Raw genomic sequence first — 24,276 nt, 5'->3', positions numbered from 1 at the left:
ATGTTCACTGTCATTGTGTGAATGTGAGCGCCGATTCATTCAGCCGAAGGGGCGGGGCGGGGTGCACGGTGGTTGACACACACACACACACACACACACGTCTATATTTAGCTGAGTGCTGCAGGAAAAAGCTTGTGAATTTTTTAAACTTTGGAAGCCGACTTCCTGCCCTCCGTGGTTGCCAGACGTTGGGATTGCCGTGGCAACCCCGGACTTTGACATCATCACTACTTCACATATGTCATACAGACTTATCTTTGCAGTGTTCATACTGTATGTATTCTTTGTTATTCATTTGAATGAAACTTAGTTTTACGTTATGAACCATGAAGTAACGGCATCAAAACAAACAAAAAGAGCGCACTACTTGGAGACAATCACCAGAGGTGCTGCCGAGTAAAAAAAACATCACTCGCAATAGAGTTGAAGAAAAATATGTTCAAAGTAGACAAAAAAGAATTTATAAAGTTATAAAGGTTAATGACATCACTGATGCATGATGGGTATTTCGTCCAAGTAAAGCGTCCCAGCGAGCTTTGCTTTAATTAAGAGCACCCCACCCTCGATTAACCCACAGACGGGCCAAGCCGATCCGCTCACCTCTGCAATCTTCTGCTCTCAACGGAAGAGGAAGTCGCTGACGGCTAATTGGTGTCATCTCCCAGTGGACACCTTCAAAACTTTGTGACCGCAACAATACTTTTACTCTGAAAGAGAGAGGAGTGGGGGCAGAGTCCCACTTCCGGGTTAGGAAGAAACTTTTTAGAAATGACTGGACGGGGTTCGACATGAGCCTCAAGCGTCCGAGACCAGGAATTACAAGGTAAAGTCATGATACCAATGTTCCATTTCAGGATGTTTATTTGGCTTCACGATAAAAAGCATCTCTTTACATTCTAGGTTTTTTTTTTTTAAATATTATTTATAACAACATTTTCTTCAATTTCAATTAGCCAATTGATCAGTTACATTGTTGTTTTTGTTGACTCCTGCACGGAACATCTAACCTCACAATCAATCATCACACTGCCAGGACATACCCAAGCCCTCAAACGGGAAGCCGGAGAAGGGAGCATCCCAGGACGTAGTCGAGGGCGTCTTAAGTAGTGTCTGCTTTTATAAATAATCCGACAGAGGAAGCAGGACATAGACACAGATTTCCAAGACAGACGAGATGATTCATTTCTCTTCAATTCGCCAAAAAGTCACAAACATAATAAAAATGATATCTTTTAAATATATTTCACTCACATTCGACTGAGACAGATGCTCCAAGAAGTAGTCCGGACCCAGCATGTTAACTGGGAACTATGCCCAGGATATAGACATAGTATGAAGGCATGAGTGGATACACCCTCAAATAGGCTTCCTGGTTTGTTGGGAGGAAAGGGGGGTGGGGTGGGTCCGTGGGGGGGTAAATGAGGATTAGGTGCGCAATGAGAGCTCAAGTGTTCCATTTCAATGCATTTCGCATTTGTCAGGCTGTGGCCGGGCCCAGGTGGAGATTAACAATAAATGTATGGTTTAATTACAGTACATTCATTATTAAGAAGATTTCCATTCCCCGCATGCTATGGATGGATGGGCACATTCCAGCACTTAAACACAGCCTGGGATAAGGACAAGAACAATCCAGACAGTAGTCAAGGACCATGAAAAAGTCTCACAAGAAGTCGGTCCCAGGTGTTAGTCTGAGCCCAGTCTTTCGGCTTGAGGTGAATGATACGGAAGGGTCTCACCCCGAGCAAGATGAACTCCCATCAGGACCGTGTTCTTTGCTGAGACGGACTAATTCCTGGGACAAAACCTCCAGGTCCTGTAGAATAGAGCAGAAAATGTATTCTATGTGTGGCCAATAGTAACCGTCATCACAATAGGACATTTTAGCAGGGACGCCTGTTCTTCCATAATGACTAATGCTAGCTTAGCATGCCTAGCATGCTGCTAGCTTAACCTCCAGGTCCTGTAGAATAGAGCGGAAAATGTATTCTATGTGTGGTCAATAGTAACCGTCGTCACAATAGGACATTTTAGCAGGGACGTCTGTTCTTCCATAATGATTAATGCTAGCTTAGCATGCTGCTAGCTTAACCTCCAGGTCCTGTAGAATAGAGTGTAAAATGTATTCTATATGTGGCCAATAGAGGACATTTTAGCAGGGACGCCTGTTCTTCCATAATGACTAATGCATGCTAGCTTAGCATGGGGTGAGCACAAAATAGTGTCCACTCTGACATCATCATCCGTGGACAAAGACAAGGAGGACATGACTCCAGCAAGTTAGCAGTACTTTATACCTGACTGCTGTGCCCCGCCCCGCTTTTACTCATGTTTTAACTGTGTATTAACGAATTAATGTTGTATTTTAATGTATCTTTTACTCTGTTTACTTGCTTTTATTCAACTCCATTCTTATGTAAAGTGTCTGAGTATTTTGAAAAGCGCTATACAAATAAAATGTATTATTATTTATTATTATTTATTATTATTACTGTGAGTGGGTGGGTGGGTGGTGCAGGCCAATGAGTGGTGTGCTCGATACCTTCTGCAGGTGCATGTTCTTGGTCAGCTGCTCTTCCAGCATGTTCTGCAGCTTCTTGTTCATCTCACGCACGTTCTCGTCTCCGGACTTGACCAAGTCCCTCAACACAGACCCCAGACCTCCTCGGTCAACCTGAGAAGCTCCGTGACCCCCGACAGCACCGCCTGACACGTCTAAGGAGTTGTGATAAAGATATGTTTAGGACATGTTTAAGACACAAAGACTGAGATTTGGACAAGCAGTGATGATGTGTTTAATGTGTGTTAAATGTGGGATTTTACTATTTTGAAACTGAAGCTGTGTATGCGTGTGTGCATATCACCAATGCGGCTATCCATGACGTATGTCTCTATGATGGCGCTCTTCCTGCAGATGTCCTCAGCCATGGACGAGCAGCTTACTTCCAGATGCTTCACCTGTCAGTCAAACATCAAAAGGGTTGCATAACAGGCGGGACAACCAATGAGATCCACAACCGATGTCCTCACCTTCTCCTCCAGCATCCACTTCTCCTGCTGGACCTCAGCCAGCCTCTGGAATAATTCTCCCAGCTCGTCGTCAGAAAGGTCGGCGGCACGCTGACACTGAGGACTTCCTCCTCCTGACTGGTCACCACCATCGCCGTCAACAACAGGCGTAAGTCGTCTTCACAACGCCGATCACATGACTGATACACTTAACTCACCTTGCTCTGATTAGCACTCTGGTTCTCCTTCATCATGTCTCTGTAGGAGAAAGACGACACAGAGGACGAGTCTCCTGTCTGCTGATTTCGACTTGGACTGTTGATCTCAGATAGAACTAGCTCCTCCAGGCCTGCAAGGAAGTGGATGAGTTCCTGTTAGGCAAGACAACTACCCGTCTCCTGATGGACATCAATCACATTCCTTCAAAGGATAGTATGTTACTGCCCTCCCCCTTTAAGGCAAGACCACACCCATTTAAGGCAAGACCACACCCCTTTTAAGGCAGGTGCTCCTGGCACAGGACACAAATCGAAGTGGACTACTTAAAAATGTCTGATTGTCAGCTTTGTCCAGCAAAGCTTTTTAAACTTTCATCTGTCCTTATAGATTATACATGATACTGTGTGTGTGTGTGTGTGTGTGTGTGTGTGTTAGAGGGAATCAAAGCACTGTATGAAATATTGAAGAGAAGGTTCCGGACTGAGGCAGAACCTACTGATGCAGAGTTCACATCCTGCTGCCGCTGGACTCCACTGTCGAGTGGTTAGCGTGCAGACCTCACAGCTCGGAGATTTGGGTTCAATTCCACCCTCGGCCATCTATGTGTGGTTGACATGGTCAACCGCTTTCATTGACACCCAAAAGGGTAATGGATGAAAATTATATCCATAAATTAAAAATCCTTTATTATTACCCATTATCATTCCCTACATGTGCAAATAAAGGCTAGGTTTGGTTTTGGTTATGTCGACGACCACTTATGTTGACAACCACCAATCCAGGTTCAACTCGTACCAACACCTTTTGTTGTTTTTGGTTCAACATTTGCCATAAAAGTCAATGTTGTAACACATCAGTGACTTCACTCTCCTTCTCTCTTTTTATTCGCCATTGTTCACTCGAGGGCCGAACGGTGTGCGAGTGGTTAGCGCGCCGGTCACAGACCCGTGTTCGATTCCCCACTTGGGTATCTCTGTGTGGAATTTCCATGTTCTCCTCGTGCATGCGTGGGTTTTTTCCCGGTTTCCTCCCACATTCCAAAAACATGCTAGGTTAATTGGCAACTCCAAATTGTCCATAGGTATGAATGTGAGTGTGAATGGTTGTTTGTCTATATGTGCCCTGTGATTGGCTGGCCACCAGTCCAGGGTGTACTCCGCCTCTTGCCCGAAGACAGCTGGGATAGGCCCCAGCACCATAAGCAGTAGAAAATGAATGAATGAAATACTGGTTAGCGCACAGACCTCACAGCTAGGAGACCAGGGTTCAATTCCACCCTCGGCCATCTCTGTGTGGAGTTTGCATGTTCTCCCCGTCCATGGGTGGGTTTTCTGCGGGTACTCCGTTTTCCTCCCACATTCCAAAAACATGCTAGGTTAATTAGCGACTCCAAATTGTCCATAGGTATGAATGTGAGTGTGAATGGTTGTTTGTCTGTATGTGCCCTGTGATTGGCTGGCCACCAGTCCAGGGTGTAACCCCACATCTCGTCTCTGCTTGCTGTTTCTCTTGTGAGACCTCGGCTAAAAATGTACATGAGAAGCAATTCTACGAGCTACAGTGCTATCCGTTTAAGTGATTGTGTAAAACAATTTCCTACTGGACAAAACTGTTGCCCTTTATTGACTTTATGATGAGCATCTTAACCTGGATGGCAGCAATTAGCACAGAAATAATAAAGGTCGTCGTAGTGTGATGGCTACTTTTTTTTTTTTTTTACAGCACAAAGTACCACTGTTTGGTTTCCTTATGCCAGTTCATGCACATGTCCATGCTAGGGGTCACCAACGGGTCAGACTGGTACTGATACCTGTTCTGGTTTTGCTGTTGGTCAAAATCTCTTGAAGTCTTTCCTGAAGTTTGTCTGCTCGCTTCCTCTCCAATTGCAACTGTCGCTTTAGGTCCTTCAGCTACGTGCACACACACACACACACACACACACACACACACACAATGTTAACATATTAATTACTGACAAAATAAAAGCATATATCTCCAAATATTTGACTTGTTCTGTATGTATGTCTGTTCTATGTATTGGCTCCTTCTTTTCGGTCTTATGACACACACACACACACACACACACACACACTCACCGCTGCACTTCCTTTCTTCTCCAGAATCCTCTGTCCATCCACAGTGTCTTTGATTTCCTGTAGAAGAAGAATTGTGACAGGTGAGAAGTGTTGACGTACTTTTATCGTGTTGGTAATATGTAGGATATTAACAATGAAGATGTGTGGCTAACAAACTGCACGTGGTGGACACACACACAAACACACACACACATGTGCAACAAGTGGCGAGTTTGGTAGTTTGGTAGTTACCTGTTTGAGTTTGCCGATGGTCTCATTGTGTTCGTCTCTTTGCTTTTGGATCTCCAGCATCTGCTGGTGGACTGATTCTAACTCAACCTGCTTGGCCTGCAATGCAACAAAGACAGGGACGGTAAACACGCACACATACACACTCATAAAACATATATACACATATGAAATCTCCTGTATTGTGTGTGTGTGTGTGTGTGCATAGTTGAAGTGTATGTTCAGAATAACTGTCCATATCTCTGGCTTTTTCATATTCTTTTCATATCCTGTCCTGTGTCTTTTAATTTTCTTTTATTTTAATTGGTTTTATTTTTTATACTTTTACTGCTTTGCTTCTTGTTTTTAATATTTCATTTCTTATTTGATCTTTTAGTTTTGGATTAAATTCAATTTGTACCTTTATTTATTTATAGTATTTTATTTTTACTTTTTATTTTAATACTTTGTGCACCACTTTGGAAACTCTGTTTATAAAATGTGCTATATAAATAAAGTGGATTGGATTGAATATCTTTTTGCGTTTGTGTGTATACCTGCAGATCAAGTGTGTGTTGGTCTTGTAGAACTTTGATAGCTTGTTGATGCTCCACAGTCATCTTCTCCATGTTCTCCTGCTCACACACACACACACAAATAAATACATGAGAGAATGATGTCCTGGTAATTGATCAAATGGTGTGCACATACAAACCTGGGCCTCGTTGAGTTGTCGCTCAAACCATCCTTTGGTTCCTTCCATGGACTGAAGTTGAGCATGGAATTCTTCCACTTTCATCTGAAGACTCTCCAGGTCTTTGCTACGAGCCTGAAACACAAACTCATTTGGTTATTACATCATTGTTGTCATGATACTTCTTCATCTTCTTTACCTTCTCGTCCCGGAGCTGCTGCCGGATCTCCTCCTCGGAGCGATTCTTCTCCTCATGAAGACCTCGTAGCTCTTTTTCATAGCGTGCCCTCACACCGAGGACCTACAGGACAAAATGATCATTTTTCCAGGGAAAACAAAGTGTCCTCATCATGAGAGAAACACGGTGGAGGTTCACCTCCTTCTCGTGCTGCAGTTTGAGGTCCGACAGCGCCTCCTTGTGGTCAGACTTCTCTTGGTTGAGCTGTATGGCCATGTCGTCCAGCATGGCCTTCCTCTTCTCTGCTATCTACACACACAATCGTACAATTTCATACCATTATGGGTAAAAGAGCGCAGATAACGCTTGTATTTGCTAAGTTAGGCTAAATAACTAATAAATAAATGACAAATGACACTAAAACAAAAGCTGTTTGAGTGCGTATGTACCTTCTTGGTCTCATCCAGCTCTCTCAGGAGCTTATCCTTCTCTTGTCCTTCTTCTGTTAACTGCTCCAACAATTTCCTATTTGCAAAACTGGACTCCTGAAGGAAAGAAGGAATAAGGATTATTATTGAATGTTTGTTTATGATATATGAAATGAGGCTTCTGTAAGTGTGAGAAGTCAAACAGTATGGGAATGAAGCCCACCTGAAGCTGTGAGTCCAAGTCATCTCTCTGGGCCAGAAGCTTCTCTTGCTCCGCTTGACTCTGCTGCAGTTCGGCCGCTCGCGCCTCCTGCTGCTCACGCAACAGACTGACCTCCTGCATCTTGCTTGTCTGAATCTGCAACGGTTTAACAGGCCTGAGAACATCGCCGTCTTCACGCTGAGCTCCTAAGCACAACTACGTCTAAAAGACATTTGAGGATGAGGAGGGCAAGAGAAGAACATTGGAAGCTGGCAAAGCAGGAACTTGTGTTTGTTTGTTTTGTTCTAGGCTTACTGCTCTCACTGATCATTTTCAGTAGCTTTAAAAGATATCGTTACTTGAAAATTATACGTCTGAAGTATTTAGGTTGAAATATAAATCAAACTTTTTTTTTATTAGTTCTAGGCTGCACGGTGTTCGAGTGGTTAGCGCACAGACCTCACAGCTAGGAGACCAGGGTTCAATTCCACCTTTGGCCATCTCCGTGTAGAGTTTGCATGTTCTCCCCGTGCATGCCTGGGTTTTCTCCGGGTACTCCGGTTTCCTCCCACATTCCAAAAACATGCTAGGTTATTAGCGACTCCAAATTGTCCATAGGTATGAATGTGAGTGTGAATGGTTGTTTGTCTATATGAAGACAGCTTGACAGTGACTGAGGTGAGTCCAAGGAAATAGGTGCAGATTCTGGAAGATCTAGAAAGTTTTCTGTGCAGGTTATTGTGTGTAGCTGCTCTATAGGAGTCCAAGGTATTTGTCCATAGGTATATGAATGTGAGTGTGAATGGTTGTTTGTCTATATGTGCCCTGTGATTGGCTGGCAACCAGTCCAGGGTGTACCCCGCCTCTCGCTTAAAGACAGCTGGGATAGGCTCCAGCACCCCCCGCAACCCTCGTAAGGATAAGCGGTAGAAAATGAATGAATGTATATTTTGTATTCTCATTTTTAATAGATGTGTCTGCACCTACTTCACCAAATTTGATCATACCTGGCAATAAAACTATTTCTGATTCTGAAAGAAGACATATCGTCATACGTACATCCTAAAAATATTGTAATATATGCCGACTTCCATATGGCGCAACCCTACTTTGACCTATCCATGCCTGGACTATGCTTTGCCTGTCTAGATTACCTGTTCTAGTGCAGCTAGGTTAGTCCTCAGAGCATCATTCTCCTGCAGAATGTTGTCCACCTGCTCCTGACTGACTGCACTCTGACTTGCTACCTGCAGTGTCATGCATGGCAGGCAGGCCGGGGTGAGCAGAGGAAAAAAAGAGGAAAAACAGGAGACAGATTCCAGTGAAGAGGAGCAGGAAGAAGTGGAAATTTACATTTAATCTAATTTAATCTAAATATTGCCACAAAGACGTCATTTAAAGAAGCCACTTCATGACTAAAACAAAAGAAGGTGGCGCTAAACTCCTCTCAGACGCTACATGCTGTCATGCATCATTGCAGAGCGAACAAGCCCAAGTAAACGGCCTCGGAACGAGATGTTGACGAGGAGCATTACCTGCTCTTTGAGAGCGTTCACAGCCAACTGGTGTTCCTTGTCGTCGGTCTGCAGCTTTTCTCTCAACTCCGACAGAGTCTAAAACACAGAACAGAGAAAAAAAACGCCTGCTACACTTCCTTCGTGTGGCAAATGTCACAACTGAGGTGAAACTTTCATCTCTGACTTGATTGGCTGCCGTCAGGTCAGACTGAAGCTTGTGGACGCGTGCGTTGGTCGCCTTTGCTTCTTCGTCTCTCCTCTGGTTGATCTCCTCGATTTTTGTCCTGCACATGTTGGGTTGCCAGAAGGTTATTCGCTCAGTGGGCTGTTGTGACAGTGATTGGGATGGTGGGCGGGGCTACCCTCACCTACTGTCATTGTACAGAACTTCCTTCTCTGCCTGAAGACGCTGGAAACTGCAACAAGGAAAGAAGGTTTTTTTTTCGGTATGTAAATAGTGACAATGATGATGATGATGATAAAGAGGCCCCACCTCTCTTGTTTCTTTTTTAACTTGTCAGAAAGCTGAAAAAAAGTTTTATCATTCCAGGATCAGTGAGAATATTCAGACCAGGATGAGAGCATCAGGTGACGTTTACCTTAGAGACGTCGTCCAGCAGTTTGGAGATTTCGGCCTGTTTGGACGCCTGCATGTTGATTGGACAGAGAAAGTCACATGACAACAACATCCATGTTTATGTTAACGTCATTTTATGTGCATGTGTGTGTCAGGTGAGTGACAGATGACCTGCCAACCTTGAGGAATATTATTTTCTAACAATTCTCTAAAATAAATTTGACGTTGCAAGTCTGCAAGTGTGTGAAACAGAGAAGGGTCGGTGACAGGTGACTGACAGGTAAAGTACATGTGTACCTCCAGGTGGCGCAGCTGCTCCCTCAGCAGCCTCTTCTCCTCGTGTTGGTTGTTCAGGGCGACCTCCAGCTCTGCCCCAAAGCAGTGAGTTAATGGACACAGAGCAGCCGACCAGCCTAGCGCTGAGTGCTTAGCTACAATCTCCTCTACGCTCTTCTCTGACAGGCCTAAAGGGGGCGCCGCACACAGCAGGGGGCAGTCTACCAGTTAGTGTGCCAGACACACACTATATATATATATATATAACACACCTCTCAAATGCTCAGGATGGTTCAGCCCGATGATTGTTTTTGTAGTGTTGTGATAGTATTTTATTATGCGCCGTGTTGTAGTAATATTTTAGTAGTGTCATGGTAGTGTTTTAGTAAAGATATACTGTAGCAGTGCTGTGTTTGTGTATAGTGGGGTTACAATAATGTTGTGCTAGTGTCACAGTAGTAGTGTTGTGTTAATGTTTTAGCAGTGTTGCACTGAGTCAGTGTGCCAAAGTGACAAAAACAAAAAAGGAGGGTCTACTAGCTTCAATAGAGTAGTGCTGCAACAATAACAACGACTGTGATAAGCATCAATCTTAAATTGCTGATGAGCCTCACCATGTAAATTCCTTTGTCCCTGCTGAGCTTCTGTCTGCAAACAGGAAGTAAACAAGATTGGTTTCCGAGGCAACCCGAGAGCACTCTAATAAAATTCTGTCAATCACCTGCTGTACAATTACATTGGATCCCTCTGCTGCTGCTAGCTCCTCCCCTTTCAATTCAACGTTACACACTCCATTGGCTGAGCCGTCTGTCCTTGCGGTAGCACTCTCTGCTCTCTGCTGATCAAAGTGCTCCTGCAAGGCTGAGAGGGAACAACACAGCTTACGAATTAAATTAAAAAGCCCCCCCTCTGTGACAACCACCCATTAATGATGATGGTTTGACATCTGCAAACATACTTCGCACTTGCTTCTGAAGAGTGGTGTTCTCTGCCTGGAGGCGGAGCAGCTCTTCATCAGCGGGACTGGGGGCGGGGTCAGTGCTGCCTTGGGAAGCTGTGGCCACGCCCTCTTGTTTTAGATGCTGGTTTTCCCGTTCGAGCTGCTCAATCTGGGCACACAACTGCAAGGAGGCGACGTGGGGTGACACATCAAGTGGACACCGTAAGTGGACAAGTGGACGGTACCTTGGAGAGTTCAGCCATAAGCGTGCTGTTCTGCAGTCGAAAGTCTTCTTCCTGGCTGTGAAGTTTACCCTGTAGCATCTCATTCTCGCTCAGCAGTGCTTCCACTTCCTGCAGATATGGGGGATTGAATCCCATCAGCCTAAGACTACAGTCAAGCACTAGAGGGGGCTGTTTAAGAAAGTGAGCCTCGGTAACCACGGTAACAGAGGAACACTCACCTGGGCTCGTTTGCTCTTACTCAGAGCCTGAGGAGACACAAAGCACCACACTCATGAACTTCATCTGATCAGCCAAATGTCGATTATAAAAAACAAAATACTGTGACATGCCTTACCTTCTGTGCTTTAGCAAAATCTCTTTCCAGCACCACATTCTTGTTACGCAAGGCGCTCAGCTCTGAAAACACACACAGCATCATCATCATCTCATGTGATGAAGACGCTTCTAAAAGGGGGTGCCACACAAGATGACGTCATTCAATTAAAAGAGAGTTTAGTTTATTTACCAGCCGAGTTCTTCCTCAGATCATCGGACAGCTGATAATTATGTGTCCTCAACTCCAGCAGCTGAGCCTGTGCACACATATTTACCATCATGAAAGTTCTATTATTTTTCTGACACGCTATTTAATACATTAACACGACTGTGTATGCTATGACGACAAATTAGCATGTGTAAATCAGTCTCTAGTTGCTGTTCAAGATGACTGTGTCAAAGCGCAATTTGGGAATAAAAATAACAACATATTGGAGCGTGTCATGTGACCTGTCACGGGGTCGCTAGGCTAGGATCGCTACGTGAAGGTGGCGATAAAGGTTCCTTGGCTATTAACGATAACATCTGTGGTCCGGTCCAGAGCTATTATCACGTCTCAAATAACACAGTCAGACCAAAACAAGGCAAACGAAACAGCTTTGACTAGATATATGTCCCACCCAAGTGGCGAATGATTAGCCTCAGTTGGCTAACCCCAATAACAATTCACCTGGCGGCTTTAAGGCGAACTAAAAAGTGGCATTTATCAATGTGAAATCGCTGCAACGTGACATTTACAGCTGTCGTGTTTCTTAGTACCTGCATACGATGAAACTCCTCCTCTGAAAGAGCCTGCGACATGATGCTCCCGCAGCCAGCAGGCTAGGCTATGCTAGGCTATGCTAGCCTAAACTAAGCTAAGCTATCTGAGAGAAGAGAAACAGCGGCGGAAGAAGCTCTCGCTCTGAATTGTTGTAATTTGGCGCCACGTCCACTGGGGGGAGACAAAGACTTTTTTGTTTGCAGCAGGCGAAGAGTTTGAATAACCAAGAAATACAATTAGTGACCTGTGACCTCATTAGTTAATGAGGTCTAAGCCCCGCCCCAATCACATCATCCTTCGTTTGACAATATATAATAATAAATAACGTAATAAATAATAAATAACAATAAATAATAATTACAAAACATTACATAACTTAACTTATAATAATGACCCAACAGTTAGTAAACGATGGCATTCATTCATTAACCTACGTTAACTTTTTAATACAAATGGCCCAAAAATTAGTAAAAGATTGCATTCATTCATTAATCTATTTGGTCATTTATATGCATGAATCTGATTCATCGTCTGAGAGAGAGGGAGACCCCGTTACGTCAGCGACAGGTGGGGGGCGGAGCGTGTGTGGTGACGTAAGCACCAGCAGCCTCTTTAAAGGCTGGAGTTCTCAGCGTTTCTCTCGTGTGATGGCGATGTGCGCGTTCCCGTGAACACCCGGAGGACTAACAGGAGGTGACCCCCCCGTCCCCCCCAGCGAGGATCTGATGACTTTCTTCAAGCTGACATTCAAATGTTTTGTGGATTGCTTCTGAACGTCGACGGAGAGCGTTTTTTATTTCTATATTTGACTTTCTGTCATTTGTTTATTTTTGGGGGGGGAACGAGAGCCAGCCAAGAAAAGTGTTTCGCGTGCGTCTTGGTTTGATTGACAGCTGAGACAGTCAGGATTCGTGTGTGTGTGTGTGAGCGCGCGCTTTGGAACATTCCAAATAAGTAATCCCTATTAGTTCTTATCATTGTTGTTACTATTAGTGATTTGAGTGATTGATGGAAAAGCAGACTCCTCCCACTTCGTCCTCCTGCTCTCTGCTCCTCCTGGAGGAGGCTAAAAGGAGTCAGCTCCTCCTCCCTGCTCCGCTCATGGCGGCGGACGGCAAGAAAGGAGGCGTAGTCATGGGGGCGGAGCCAGGGCGTCAAGAGCGGGAGACGTGGACCAGACAGATGGACTTCATCATGTCCTGTGTGGGCTTCGCTGTGGGTCTGGGGAACGTGTGGAGGTTCCCCTATCTGTGCTACAAGAACGGAGGAGGTGAGAACAGGCCCCGCCCCCCATACACACAAACACCTCCCCCTCAACTAACTTCACTTTTAGTGACCCAAGAAGGGAAGACTACTCCTGGCCCCGCCCACTCACCTGTTTAGGCTAACCTTTACTAGTAGTGGTCACCTGACTTTGCCAATGTTTACTTGCACTGATAATTGATTGAACGCACGAAAGCTACGTCGCTCGGTCGCCCATGGGCAGGAAGTGATGTTGTGCATGATGCATGTGCAGCAAGCTGGTGGGCGGGGCCAGTGTGACACAACACTAGTCACTTTTGAAGGTCACTTATTTTGATGGTGGCCATCTTGGTTTGACCTTTGTTAACGCATTAACTCGTGAACAGCTAATGTCTTGTCTTCTTGCATCTTTCATCCATGTCTCCATGTCTTGTGTCCTTGGTTTCGGTGCTCTTTCTTTTCTGCACTCATCCCCATCCTTCACACACACACACAAACACACACGAACACACACACGCAATCAAGGTCAACGCAAGTGTGTGTTTTGGATGAGTCATCAGTCTGATTGCGATAGTAACCCGCCTGTGAATCATGAACCTATTGATCTTGAAGTGATGCTTGGCTTCCTGTCTCCATGACAACAAGATGTCTAGTCAGGGTCAAAGGTCGCAGAGATGTTTTGAGGGGGGGTGTGACATCATCATTATCATCACGTGCGCCACAGTTTAGTGCCAGTTGCCAGTAATCCTTTAATCCTATTGGCACAACTACAGGCTCCGCCTCCTCGCCTCCTTTGCCTGCCTCAGACCAGCCTTCTTGTGTCTTGAACACGTAGAGGCGAACATTTTATTTGTTTACTTTTGTGAATGATCAACTTGTTGGCATGTAATAAAATGCAGATAACGAGCGTGACCTGGTTAACGCTGACTCTCGCTCCCGTGGGTTGTCGTGACCAAGTCATTTCTGTCCTAGTCTTCTCCTTCTTCTTCTTCTTCACTTAGCATGTTGATTTAGCTCGGATTAGCCAGATTAGCTCACTAACTGTAGCTTTGCAGTTTAACATGCTAAAGTGTCACTTTCCATTCTCAGCCAATCACGTGCACGCATGTGAGATGATGCAGCAGTGGGATTCACACGTAAAGGAAAGCGCACTGTTGGAGAATACACACAAATTATAAACATTTACAGTCATGGCCAAATGTTTTCAGAATGAAGTACAAATATAGTATATATATATATATATATATATATATATATATATATATATATATATATATATTTAAAATAAAAGTCTGTTGCCTTTTATAATGACAATTTGCTTATCCTCTAGAACAGGGGTGGGCAAACTTTTTGACTCGCGGGCCGCATTGATTTAACAAAACGGGGGGGCAGACTATATATTTTACACGTAACAGTCCACCTGGTATTATTGTATCTGTAAAAGTGTCATGCAATCTGCTATTATTATTTATTTTATATTTATATTTAAATATTTTATATTTAAATATTTTAAAATTTATTATTATTATCATCATCATTATGATTGTGTCCCTTTTTTCAGGAGCACTTTGTAAACAACAGACCACATCAAATAACAAAATTGATAAAACCATCAAAAGGTTGGCTCAAGCCATGATGCCAGTTCGTATGTTGAGTTTGTATGATTACAAATTTGAGTACAAATTTCCCCACTGAGGGACGAATAAAGGCATATCTTAATCATATCTTTAAATGAAATACTTTGGAAAGAACGGACGGGCCGTATTCAAACACTTGGCGGGCCGGATGTGGCCCCCGGGCCGTAGTTTGCCCACCCCTGCTCTAGAATGTTATGAAGAGTGATAAGATGAATGGCATTTAATTGCAAAGTCCCACTACCACCACCATATTTTACTGTTGATGATGTTCTTTTGGATTAGCATGTTGGCCTCACAGTGGTGAGATAGGGAAGACCTGGGTTGTTGAATATCTGTTTGAGCATCTCTGTATGGAGCTTACATGTTCTCCCCATGCACGCGGGGGTTTTCTCCGGGTACTCCAGACAAATTGTCCATTGGTGTGAATGTGAGTGTGAATGGTTGTTTGTCTATATGTGCTCTGCCCTGCCTAATGTGCCTAGTGAGGATAAGCAGCATAGAAAATGCATGGATTGATCTAAAACAAATGTCCCAAACATGGAAATCAGGAAGAGGGCACCACTGTACTTGAGCCTATCATAGTAGCACCTGACTCTGAAACCAATACAATACACAGTCCAACTTGTATGGAAAAACTAGTTCCCAAAGGAAATAAAGACACACTGTGTGAACAATGATGAGTCAAGTGAGTATTTTAGAGCCTATGATAATAAATAGTATCTGTTACTGACCTCTGTCTCGGTGTTTGAGACCGACTGGGGGACTTTTGGGCTTTACTTACAGGACAGAGGTAAAAGGTTGATCAAGGTCGAGAGTCTGAGTTAAGATCAAGCTGTAATTGTTTTACACACCCGGCTTGGATGAATGAAGTTATAAAATGTTACAGCAGCTGTCCAAAGTCTGGAAGGTCATGATGGTGCATTTATACCTTAATGAGGTCACAAATGAAGATTGTCCTCCTTGTCGTTATCAGGCGTCTTCCTCATTCCATACCTGTTGATTGTCTTTGTGGGCGGAGTCCCCATCTTCTTCCTGGAGATCTCATTGGGTCAGTTCATGAAGGCTGGAAGCATCAATGTGTGGAACATCGCACCGCTTTTCAAAGGTAGCGCACGCCCCCAAACCTGTGCAATATGATCAGGAAGTTTAATTTGTGTACGTGTATGTATGTGTGTGTAGGTCTGGGCTACGCGTCCATGGTGATTGTGTTCTTCTGCAACACGTACTACATCATGGTGCTGGCGTGGGCCTTCTACTACCTCATCAATTCCTTCAGCGCCCAATTGCCGTGGTCCACGTGCGATAACCCCTGGAACACGTACGCCTGCGTGGACGCCTTCAGTCTCCATCACTGCAACAATGCCACTGATAACCACACACACCCCACCGTCACCAACGGCAACCTGTCCTGCGACGACCTCGCCCACGCCAGATCCCCTATCATTGAGTTCTGGGAGTGAGTTCTACAATTCTTAATAGGATATGTAGTGCAATGTGATTTGTAGTAATGTAACATATTGTGTGTCACAGAAGAAACAATTATCTGTTAGCAGGAAACGAAGTGGAAGGGATTAGCGAGATGCAAAGCTAAACTGCCTAGCTTAGTACATGTGTGTGTTTGTCTGCAGGAACAAGGTTCTGAACATCTCATCGGGCCTGGACGACCCGGGTCAAATCAACTGGGAGCTGCTGCTGTGTCTGATGGCCGTGTGGCTGCTGGTCTACTTCTGCGTGTGGAAGGGTGTCAAATCCACGGGAAAGGTAACGTGCCAGCAACACGCCATAAACACGCTCCCTTGCTCACATGGTAGTGACATCATCACACCGCCAAGAGTTCATGTGACACTGACCTTGTCATCGTGTCCTCAAATTGTGTGTGTGTGTGCGTGCTGATGTAACACTGACAAAGGTCAAAGGTCACTGATCAGCTGTCAAAGCAAACAAGCTAAAGATAATGTGCACGTACGACTCTTTAAAGCTCTGTGTGTGTGTGTGTGTGTGTGTGTGCCCACTCGCTGTCACGTGGCAGACTAAGCGTTTCCATGACGATGCAGCGGAGGGGGTGGGGATGGAGTTGGCTGTCTATTCATACCGTAAGGCTGTGATTGGTCCTAGGTGGCAGAGGGGGAGGGGTTACTTATTCTGCAGTGGGACGTGACTGAGAGATGCAGCACACGTATGTGTGTGTGTTGGGAGTTATGGAGGTCACATGACCATCACAAATGACATCACACATTTGCACATAGAGGTCATCATGGTGGTGTGTGAGTGGGGGTTTATTATCTCACAGTGTGTGTGTGTGTGTGTGTGTGTGTGTGTGTATGCTCACTCTCACGGATCTTCTCTATCAACACAAACATTCGTGTTGGTGTTCAACAGCAGGTAGCATTTTCAAGTACGCACCCTCGCACAGTCTCGTGGATTGAAGCTTGCGTGGACTCAGTGTCCTCACAAAGACAACATATCTTCACGCAGACTCGTGCTCACAAAGACACACAGTATGTCCACGCAGCAGTGGTGTGCAGTCAGTGGAGGCAGAGAATCATTCTATTCTAAAACAATAACGATGACATCCATCCATCTGTTTTCTATACTGCTTGTCGTCACTTTGGTTCGCGGGTATGCTGGGGCCTATCTCAGCTGTCTTCGGGCAAGAGGTGGGATACACCCCGGACTGTTCACCCGCCAATCACAGGGCAATAATGATCATTTAAAAAAAATGTAATTGATGTGTGATTACAGTCAGCAATAATATAAAGTTGTACATGGTGTAAATTATACACCATGACTTTGTAATGACTTAACTTTAAGTATGACATCATTATTCTTGGGGCAGCACGGCGGTCGAGTGGTTAGCGCGCAGAACTCACAGGGTTCAATTCCACCCTCGGCCATCTCTGTGTGGAGTTTGCATGTTCTCCCCGTGCATGTGTGGGTTTTCTCCGGGTACTCCGGTTTCCTCCCACATTCCAAAAACATGCTAGGTTAATTGGCGACTCCAAATTGTCCATAGGTATGAATGTGAGTGTGAATGGTTGTTTGTCTATATGTGCCCTGTGATTGGTGTACCCCGCCTCTCGCCCAAAGACAGCTGGGATAGGCTCCAGCCCCCCCCCACGACCCTTGTGAGGAAAAGTGGTAGAAAATGAATGAATTATTATTCTTTCTAATGGCACAATAAAATACAAAGAAATGAGAGACGCATGCTGTACCGTTCTCATTTTGAAGGCGTGTGTGAGCTGTAAGGTGCTTGTCGCTGCTGTCCTTCCATAGAGAGGAAAAGCCGGCATTCTTTTGACAACAGCAGGGCCATCTGGAGAGCAGAAAGTCAAATGCATTAAATATAGTTTTATGTTGTGTTGAATGAATGAATGAGTTTGCCAAGATGGAGGATTATATAAACAACAGGTGATCGTGTGTGTATGTGTGTAGTGATCTCAGGTTCCTGTTTGTGTTCTTCTCATCTTTATTTTCTCATGCTGTACTAGAACATTTGGCAGACATGTGATCCGTGCATGTGTGTGTTTTAGATTGTGTACTTCACAGCAACGTTCCCGTACGTGGTTCTGATTATCCTGCTGGTCCGGGGAGTCACGCTTCCTGGCGCTTATGATGGCATCATGTACTACATCAAACCTGACTGGTCCAAACTAGAAGAGGCTCAGGTCAGGACCCGCAAGGGGGAAACATCCACCAAATGTTTGACAGATCCTGTTGTGAACTTTCACCTCTGACCCCACAGGTGTGGATCGACGCCGGGACACAGGTGTTCTTCTCGTACGCCATTGGTCTGGGAGCGCTGACGGCGCTAGGCAGCTACAACCGCTTCAACAATGACTGTTATAAGTAAGACGCACACACCTGTGCACATCAGCCAAACGTTCATTGACTCGATGCGTGTTTTCCCGCCATCAGGGATGCCTTTGTGCTGGCACTGATTAACAGCGGCACCAGCTTCTTTGCCGGCTTTGTGGTCTTCTCCATCTTGGGCTTTATGGCGGCTGAGCAGGGCGTCGACATCTCGCAGGTTGCAGAGTCAGGTGAGCTATTGGATTTTGAAAGGCAGGATGCTCACTTTTAGAGGGAAAATATGGCTTCATGGCGGCACTGCACATTCCAGGAAGTCATGTTGTCATGGTAAAATAATAACAACTAGATGATGCAATGTCAGCAGACAGAAGCAAAATGGAAACGCTTTGAAAAGGCACAAAAATCTATTTAGAATGAACGCAGGAGCCATTCGGAAGCTGAAGCTGGGCTGAAATGCTGTGGAAATACACTAAGACGTGTCATGAAAGCAAGAGTAAATTGGTAGTTTGAGCTCAAATCGGGAATGGCGGTGCACCAGGGGAGGTGTCCAAATTTTCAGCTTGGCGTAGTGATAATTTCGTGACAAAACAGCGCGCCAAAGGTGCCCTGAAAGATCGCCAGCTCTTACATTGTCTGTCGGAGCGGACTTAATGAAACCGTCTGAACCAGCATGTACATTTTTGTATTAATTGTCCCATCACATCTGATGTCAGATCAAAGATGTCACACTTAATGGGAATTCAACCTGACAGCAGCTGAGAGTATGATGCCATCCGAGGCCGGCTCCACGCTGGGGCAAAATAAATACCTTGCACCCCCCAAATCAACATTTTAGAAGTGAAAACTCTGCCAAAAAAAGCACCACACACCTGCATTCATCTCCATGGTATAGTTTAGTATCTCTGGACTTGATCTTAGGACCTCCAGATTACAAACCAAGCAGTCTAGAGCTATATAAGTAGAATGTATGTAATAGGAAGGTGCGCCAAACAACAATAATGTAACATTCACACTATAATAATAGGAAGCGCAGTTGCCCCACCCACTTTCCCTGAGTCACATGACGTGTGTGTGTGTGTCCGTGTGTGTGTGCGCATCAGGTCCAGGTCTGGCATTCATCGCGTATCCAAAGGCAGTCAGTTTGATGCCAGTGGCGCCATTATGGGCGGGGCTTTTCTTCTTCATGCTGCTGCTGCTCGGCCTAGACAGTCAGGTGACACGCATGCACGCAAACACACAAGGCTAGTTTAGCTTAGCATTTTGCTAATAATGTTAATCACACTACATATAAACACACACACACAAGCACACATACAGATATATTAGGGATGCCTCGATTAGGGTAGTATGCTGCCGATTCTGATCACTCCTGAGTGCGATCGGCCGACACCGATCACATTGATTAACGGTTGAATCAATCAATCAATTGATTTATGTGTGTGTGTTCAGTTCGTAGGCGTGGAAGGTTTTGTGACAGGGATTCTGGATCTTCTCCCGAGCAAATATGAGCATCGCTACAAGAGGGAACTCGCTGTCGCCGTCTGCTGTTTGCTGTGCTTCATCATCGACATCTCCATGGTGACGCAGGTCGGTGAGACGCTCACATTGGCACCACGTGGTCCAGGAATCAAACCGTGACGTGTTGTTGTTGTTGTTTCCAGGGAGGAATGTATGTCTTCCAGCTGTTTGACTATTACTCAGCCAGCGGGATGACGCTGCTATGGCAAGCCTTCTGGGAATGCATCGTGGTGGCCTGGGTGTATGGTACGGTGCCCTTCTTAAATAGTGCTTCATCTAGAGGAAGACGTTAGTCCTGGAGACACTTTAGTGAAATTGTTCTTTAAAGCCATGTCATGGCAACACATGAAATATTTTATATTTATTTATACATTCCAAAAATCTATGGTGCAGTTCCTCCGACTACGACAAAAAAAGAAGCAATGACGGGTGCAATTATGTAAATGGGAAGACATCACAAGGATGCGGCGCTTAAGAATTGATTGCTAATTTCGTCCAGCTGCCCAGCACTGGAACAAACGTAACAAATGTAATATTTTCCCCTTTGTAGTGTGATATGACAACATTTCTTTTAAAAAGTAACTTACTGACTTATATACGTATAAGTAATGTATCAAACATAGTGTAGTGGAGTGCAGTGTAGTGTACTTTAGGACAATCTAGTGTAATATAATGTAGTCCAGTATAGTACAGTGCAGCATAGTATAGTATAGTATAAATACCTGAAGCTATATGTGCTTTAGGTGGGTTCCCTGGAGAACCTCATCCACACTCCAGTCTGTGTGAGTCCCGACACAGTAAAAGAACTGTATGGACTTTATTTCTTTAAAGTCCGATTTTTTCCATCCCACAGGTTAATTTGTATAATGTCTTAATGAGTCTGGTTTCTGTAATGAATGAACATTAACATGTAAAGTAAGGCACGAGCTTAGAGGAGCACGTGCTAATTTACATACACACACATATACTGTATTTGGCTTTATGACGAAAAGGGCGCCAACAGGTTAGCTAGCACTTCAAATGTTAGCATTAATACACAGGCGGACACAAAACAATGGACGATATTCGTCGCCTAATTTGCATATAAATACGATCGTTAACACGTGAAAATGAACTCACCTTTATCGCTAACGTTGACAGACATACAAGTACAAAGACAAGCTTCCAAACGTCAAGCTTCAAACTTTCAAGTTTCGGTTGTGGTTCTACTGAGGACCTCTGAGTTGCCCCGAAAGTTGCCTGATACAAAAACCAACATGAAGTCTGCCGTGAACAGTGCCTGGACAAACATGACATTTACAACAAGGGGAATTTACAACAGTAGTAACGTAGTGTGGTGTCGTTTATGGCAGTCTTGTATAGTATGTGTTGGAATGTAGTGTAGTGTGGTGTTAGTTTGTCATTTCCTTACACAGAGAGAAAAAGCCAGTGTTTTTTTTTCATTTCAACTTTATGGAAATGCAAACAAGTTACAAACAAGTTAAATGCTACATATAGTATTTTATCCCCTGCTGAATGGAGTGCATAAGTCTCGTCTGTCACATGGTGATATGCTAAATAATGATGATGATGTCATCGCTTGGCAGGTGCCGACCGCTTCATGGATGACATCGCACGAATGATCGGGTACAGGCCCCTCCCCTGGATGAAGTGGTGCTGGTCCGTCATCACGCCTTGCGTCTGCATGGTGCGTCTCACACACTCATTGACTGCCATTGCGTACTTTTTATGTATATTATGTTTTTTTTTGCTGCATTGTAAGTGGTGTCTGGGACACACTGCTAAACATGTGTGTTGCATTCAGGGCATCTTCCTGTTCCATCTGGTCAACTATAAGGCGCTGACATACAACAACACGTACGTTTACCCGTGGTGGGGGGAAGTGTTGGGCTGGTGCCTGGCCTTGTCGTCCATGTTGTGCATTCCTGTCAGCCTCATCTACAAGCTCTTTCTCGCCAAGGGATCCTTTGCGGAGGTTGGAGGTCACACCTCGTGTTTGCTGTCGTTTGATCTGCAGCGTGCTAAGCTCTACATGTGTGTGTGTGTGTTTGTTGCAGCGCTGGGCCCATCTGACCAGCCCGGTGTGGGGGGCTCACCACCTGGAGTACATGGCGCCTGACGTTAAGTCACTGAGCTCTCCCGCCAATGATGACAACAAGGTCATCATCTTCGAGAGTGTCATGTGACCACCACCCCCCGCCCCCCACGTGACCATCCGGACGCGTCACATGCCCTGTTGAGGAGGCCCAAAGGAAGTGACTCAAATCGCACTTTATCACGCTCGTCTTCCTGTCTGACCCGCCAAAATATCAACACTGTGAATCGCCACATGCTCCTCTCTGACACTTACCTGACCTTTGACCTCTGACAGGTCAAAAGTGCCAAAGTTCTTCCCTTGCCCGCCCTTCCCCCCATCCCACTCAGAATACTCCAGTGCAAGAAGACGTAAGAGTTGCCTTACGTTGTTGTCTTAATAGCAGCCGGAGGGGGCGTGGCTACAAACCAACAGGAAGTGTTTTTTTTAATGCAGTATGGGGCCTATTCTCCCATTTGTGTTTTTCTACATGTCTGGAGTTACGTGCGTTTCCCTTATTCGAATTCCTGACACGTCCACCGTGCGTTTTGCAGACGCATCAACTAAGGAGGTGGACTTTGCCGCTATATCATTTTTTAAGGGTTGTCCGAAAACACGGGAATGTTCCAAGCAATTATGAATATCACTGAAATCCGTAAAATGATAAAGCGCATTTATAGGTTTAAATGATATGTCCAAGAATAATATTTGGCTACATTTCACTGCCTAACCACATCATCTTCTTCCTGTCTGGTTGTTTTTGTTTCACTTGTTATATTGTGTAGCAACAATGAACATATATCAAACTCTTTATGAAAACGTGGATGCGTTTAGGGGCCCTCACACATGAAAAAAATAATTACTTTTTTTTTTTTTTAAGTTAATTTCTCTTGGAGGCCCCAAGCAGGTGCTTAGTTCGTTTATGCCTTGGGCCGGCTCTATTCCTTTGCCTCATGGGAGAATAGGTCCTAAGTGTTCATGGCTTCCTCAAGCTCCGCCTCCCAGCTGTGGCTACCTCGCGACTTCCTGTTTCGGCTTTAGGTGTTTTCATGCTGCGTTGCTACGTGAACAAGCAACAGTAGGTGGGGCTTTTATTTTGGCAGATGTGAAGCCTGTCAAGGCTTCCCCCCATCTACAGGTGACAAAAGGGATTTTTTTTTTTGTTCGTAATGTTTTTGTTTTTCAAAGTGCTGAAAACTTAGTGTTTGGTGAGTTTAACATGCTTTAATGGGTTTTATTTTCATAAGCAAAACTCAGAAGATGTACCAAATACGGTCAATGCAGATCTACTTCCAGGCAAGGAGCCAATCAGCTGAGCCATCGCCTTTGCGACTCGAGTCGCTATCCTAATCATTTAGCGCGTTAGCTTCTAGAAAAGATGATGTCATGTTTTTCTTCTAGCGTTCATCATGGTCATGTGATCAGAAAGAAGCACTGAAAATGTGAAAAGTTGTAAATAACAGTTCATTTTGTCACTTTATTGTGGAAGAGTGTCAGGATGAACGCAAACAGGAAGTGAGGTTTCAGTGAATGACTTAGACGTGACATTTACTTTGCTAAATTAACTTTTTTTGTAACTCTTGTGAGACTAAACAATTATCAACTAAGTATTTTGTTACTGGGATAAAAAAAATGACTGAATTGAACATCTATATGAATGAGCTTTTAGTGTCAAATTAATTCTTTGTGTGAAAAAAAATGGTCTTACTGCACTTTTTTTGTTGTTTACGTCCGAGCAGAGCATATCTCCTCCAGAGAAAATCTTTGATCTAACATTACCACACATAAGCAGCCAATATGGCTTCATTATCAGGAACGTAAACAAGGCCGCTCGTTGGACTGTAATTACATCAGTCATGTGATCATTGCTCGCTAACCAAATAACAGCAATAAAACTAATGTGATACAATCACCTGTGTACGTGCGTGTGCTCACAAACACGGACACAAAGAGCATCACTATACTACTTAAAACTGCAAGCCCCTCCCCCATTAAAGCTAATTAGTCACAAGCCAATCCTTAGTGGAGTCATACACAAGCTACAGTACATCAATAACACAGTACAATATGGCTCCAGCACGATAGCTCGATGGGATATCAGATATGATATCAGATATTAACTCATTGGAAGATGCCGTCACTATTTATCGAGAACCGGTTTTGTCAAGCTGCACAAATTAAGCACAAATCCTGGGTTTGTTAAGCCACTTTGACAGTACACCCCGCCTAGCGTTAAGCAATGCTAACAGGCTCCATACCTGGTTTTGGTAGTGAATTGCACGTGAGTTATAAATGGATCCGGCACTTTCCGAAAGGCCGGTGACGTGAC

The 24,276-nt window shown here is 44.5% G+C and overlaps 2 protein-coding genes across 5 annotated transcripts; one reads left to right on the top strand and one right to left on the bottom strand.

Annotated features, from left to right (window-relative positions):
• Positions 1–828: 828 nt before the first annotated feature.
• Positions 829–21,102, bottom strand: gripap1 (GRIP1 associated protein 1). Of its 4 annotated transcripts, XM_058083594.1 has the most exons (31): positions 20,993–21,102; positions 17,758–17,858; positions 15,539–15,669; positions 11,094–11,160; positions 10,923–10,984; positions 10,807–10,833; positions 10,589–10,696; positions 10,362–10,524; positions 10,125–10,264; positions 10,018–10,051; positions 9,425–9,591; positions 9,150–9,197; positions 9,044–9,075; positions 8,919–8,966; positions 8,735–8,834; positions 8,569–8,646; positions 8,188–8,280; positions 7,055–7,189; positions 6,853–6,948; positions 6,602–6,712; positions 6,425–6,526; positions 6,247–6,360; positions 6,089–6,166; positions 5,556–5,651; positions 5,325–5,381; positions 5,039–5,138; positions 3,228–3,358; positions 3,031–3,147; positions 2,865–2,958; positions 2,543–2,715; positions 829–1,816 (listed from the first exon to the last, which is right to left on the bottom strand). In XM_058083594.1, exons 7-31 carry the CDS (start codon positions 10,664–10,666, stop codon positions 1,736–1,738), a joined length of 2,466 nt encoding a protein of 821 aa, XP_057939577.1. In that variant the 5' UTR covers positions 10,667–10,696; positions 10,807–10,833; positions 10,923–10,984; positions 11,094–11,160; positions 15,539–15,669; positions 17,758–17,858; positions 20,993–21,102; the 3' UTR covers positions 829–1,735. The 4 variants fall into 4 exon arrangements, with proteins under 4 accessions (XP_057939577.1, XP_057939573.1, XP_057939575.1 ...); XM_058083590.1 differs by lacking the exons at positions 15,539–15,669; positions 17,758–17,858; positions 20,993–21,102 and adding an exon at positions 11,663–11,837; XM_058083593.1 differs by lacking the exons at positions 15,539–15,669; positions 17,758–17,858; positions 20,993–21,102 and adding an exon at positions 11,663–11,837 and having other exon boundaries at positions 830–1,816; positions 9,425–9,495.
• slc6a8 (solute carrier family 6 member 8) lies at positions 12,309–23,993 on the top strand. Its single transcript, XM_058083595.1, has 13 exons — positions 12,309–12,936; positions 15,519–15,650; positions 15,725–16,001; positions 16,174–16,306; positions 18,076–18,210; positions 18,288–18,391; positions 18,461–18,585; positions 19,456–19,568; positions 19,805–19,942; positions 20,017–20,119; positions 21,460–21,560; positions 21,678–21,848; positions 21,931–23,993. Exons 1-13 carry the CDS (start codon positions 12,675–12,677, stop codon positions 22,057–22,059), a joined length of 1,923 nt encoding a protein of 640 aa, XP_057939578.1. The 5' UTR covers positions 12,309–12,674; the 3' UTR covers positions 22,060–23,993.
• The last annotated feature ends 283 nt before the right edge of the window (positions 23,994–24,276 follow it).

This window comes from Doryrhamphus excisus, chromosome 10 (genome assembly GCF_030265055.1).
Source record: "Doryrhamphus excisus isolate RoL2022-K1 chromosome 10, RoL_Dexc_1.0, whole genome shotgun sequence".
Lineage (NCBI taxonomy): Eukaryota > Metazoa > Chordata > Actinopteri > Syngnathiformes > Syngnathidae > Doryrhamphus > Doryrhamphus excisus.
This window is presented reverse-complemented; position numbering and strand designations above follow the sequence as displayed.

Bases quoted from the DNA above. Each gene is read 5' to 3' on its own strand.
- gripap1 (XM_058083590.1), bottom strand. From the start codon at position 11,704: ATGTCGCAGGCTCTTTCAGAGGAGGAGTTTCATCGTATGCAG. The intron at 10,525-10,588 runs GTACCGTCCACT...GCCTCCTTGCAG, and splicing joins TTATGGCTGAACTCTCCAAG to TTGTGTGCCCAGATTGAGCA. The intron at 8,967-9,043 runs GTGGGGCCTCTT...TCCTTGTTGCAG, and splicing joins TTAAAAAAGAAACAAGAGAG to TTTCCAGCGTCTTCAGGCAG.
- slc6a8 (XM_058083595.1), top strand. From the start codon at position 12,675: ATGGAAAAGCAGACTCCTCCCACTTCGTCCTCCTGCTCTCTGCTCCTC. The intron at 18,392-18,460 runs GTAAGACGCACA...TCCCGCCATCAG, and splicing joins TTCAACAATGACTGTTATAA to GGATGCCTTTGTGCTGGCAC. The intron at 18,586-19,455 runs GTGAGCTATTGG...TGTGCGCATCAG, and splicing joins CTCGCAGGTTGCAGAGTCAG to GTCCAGGTCTGGCATTCATC.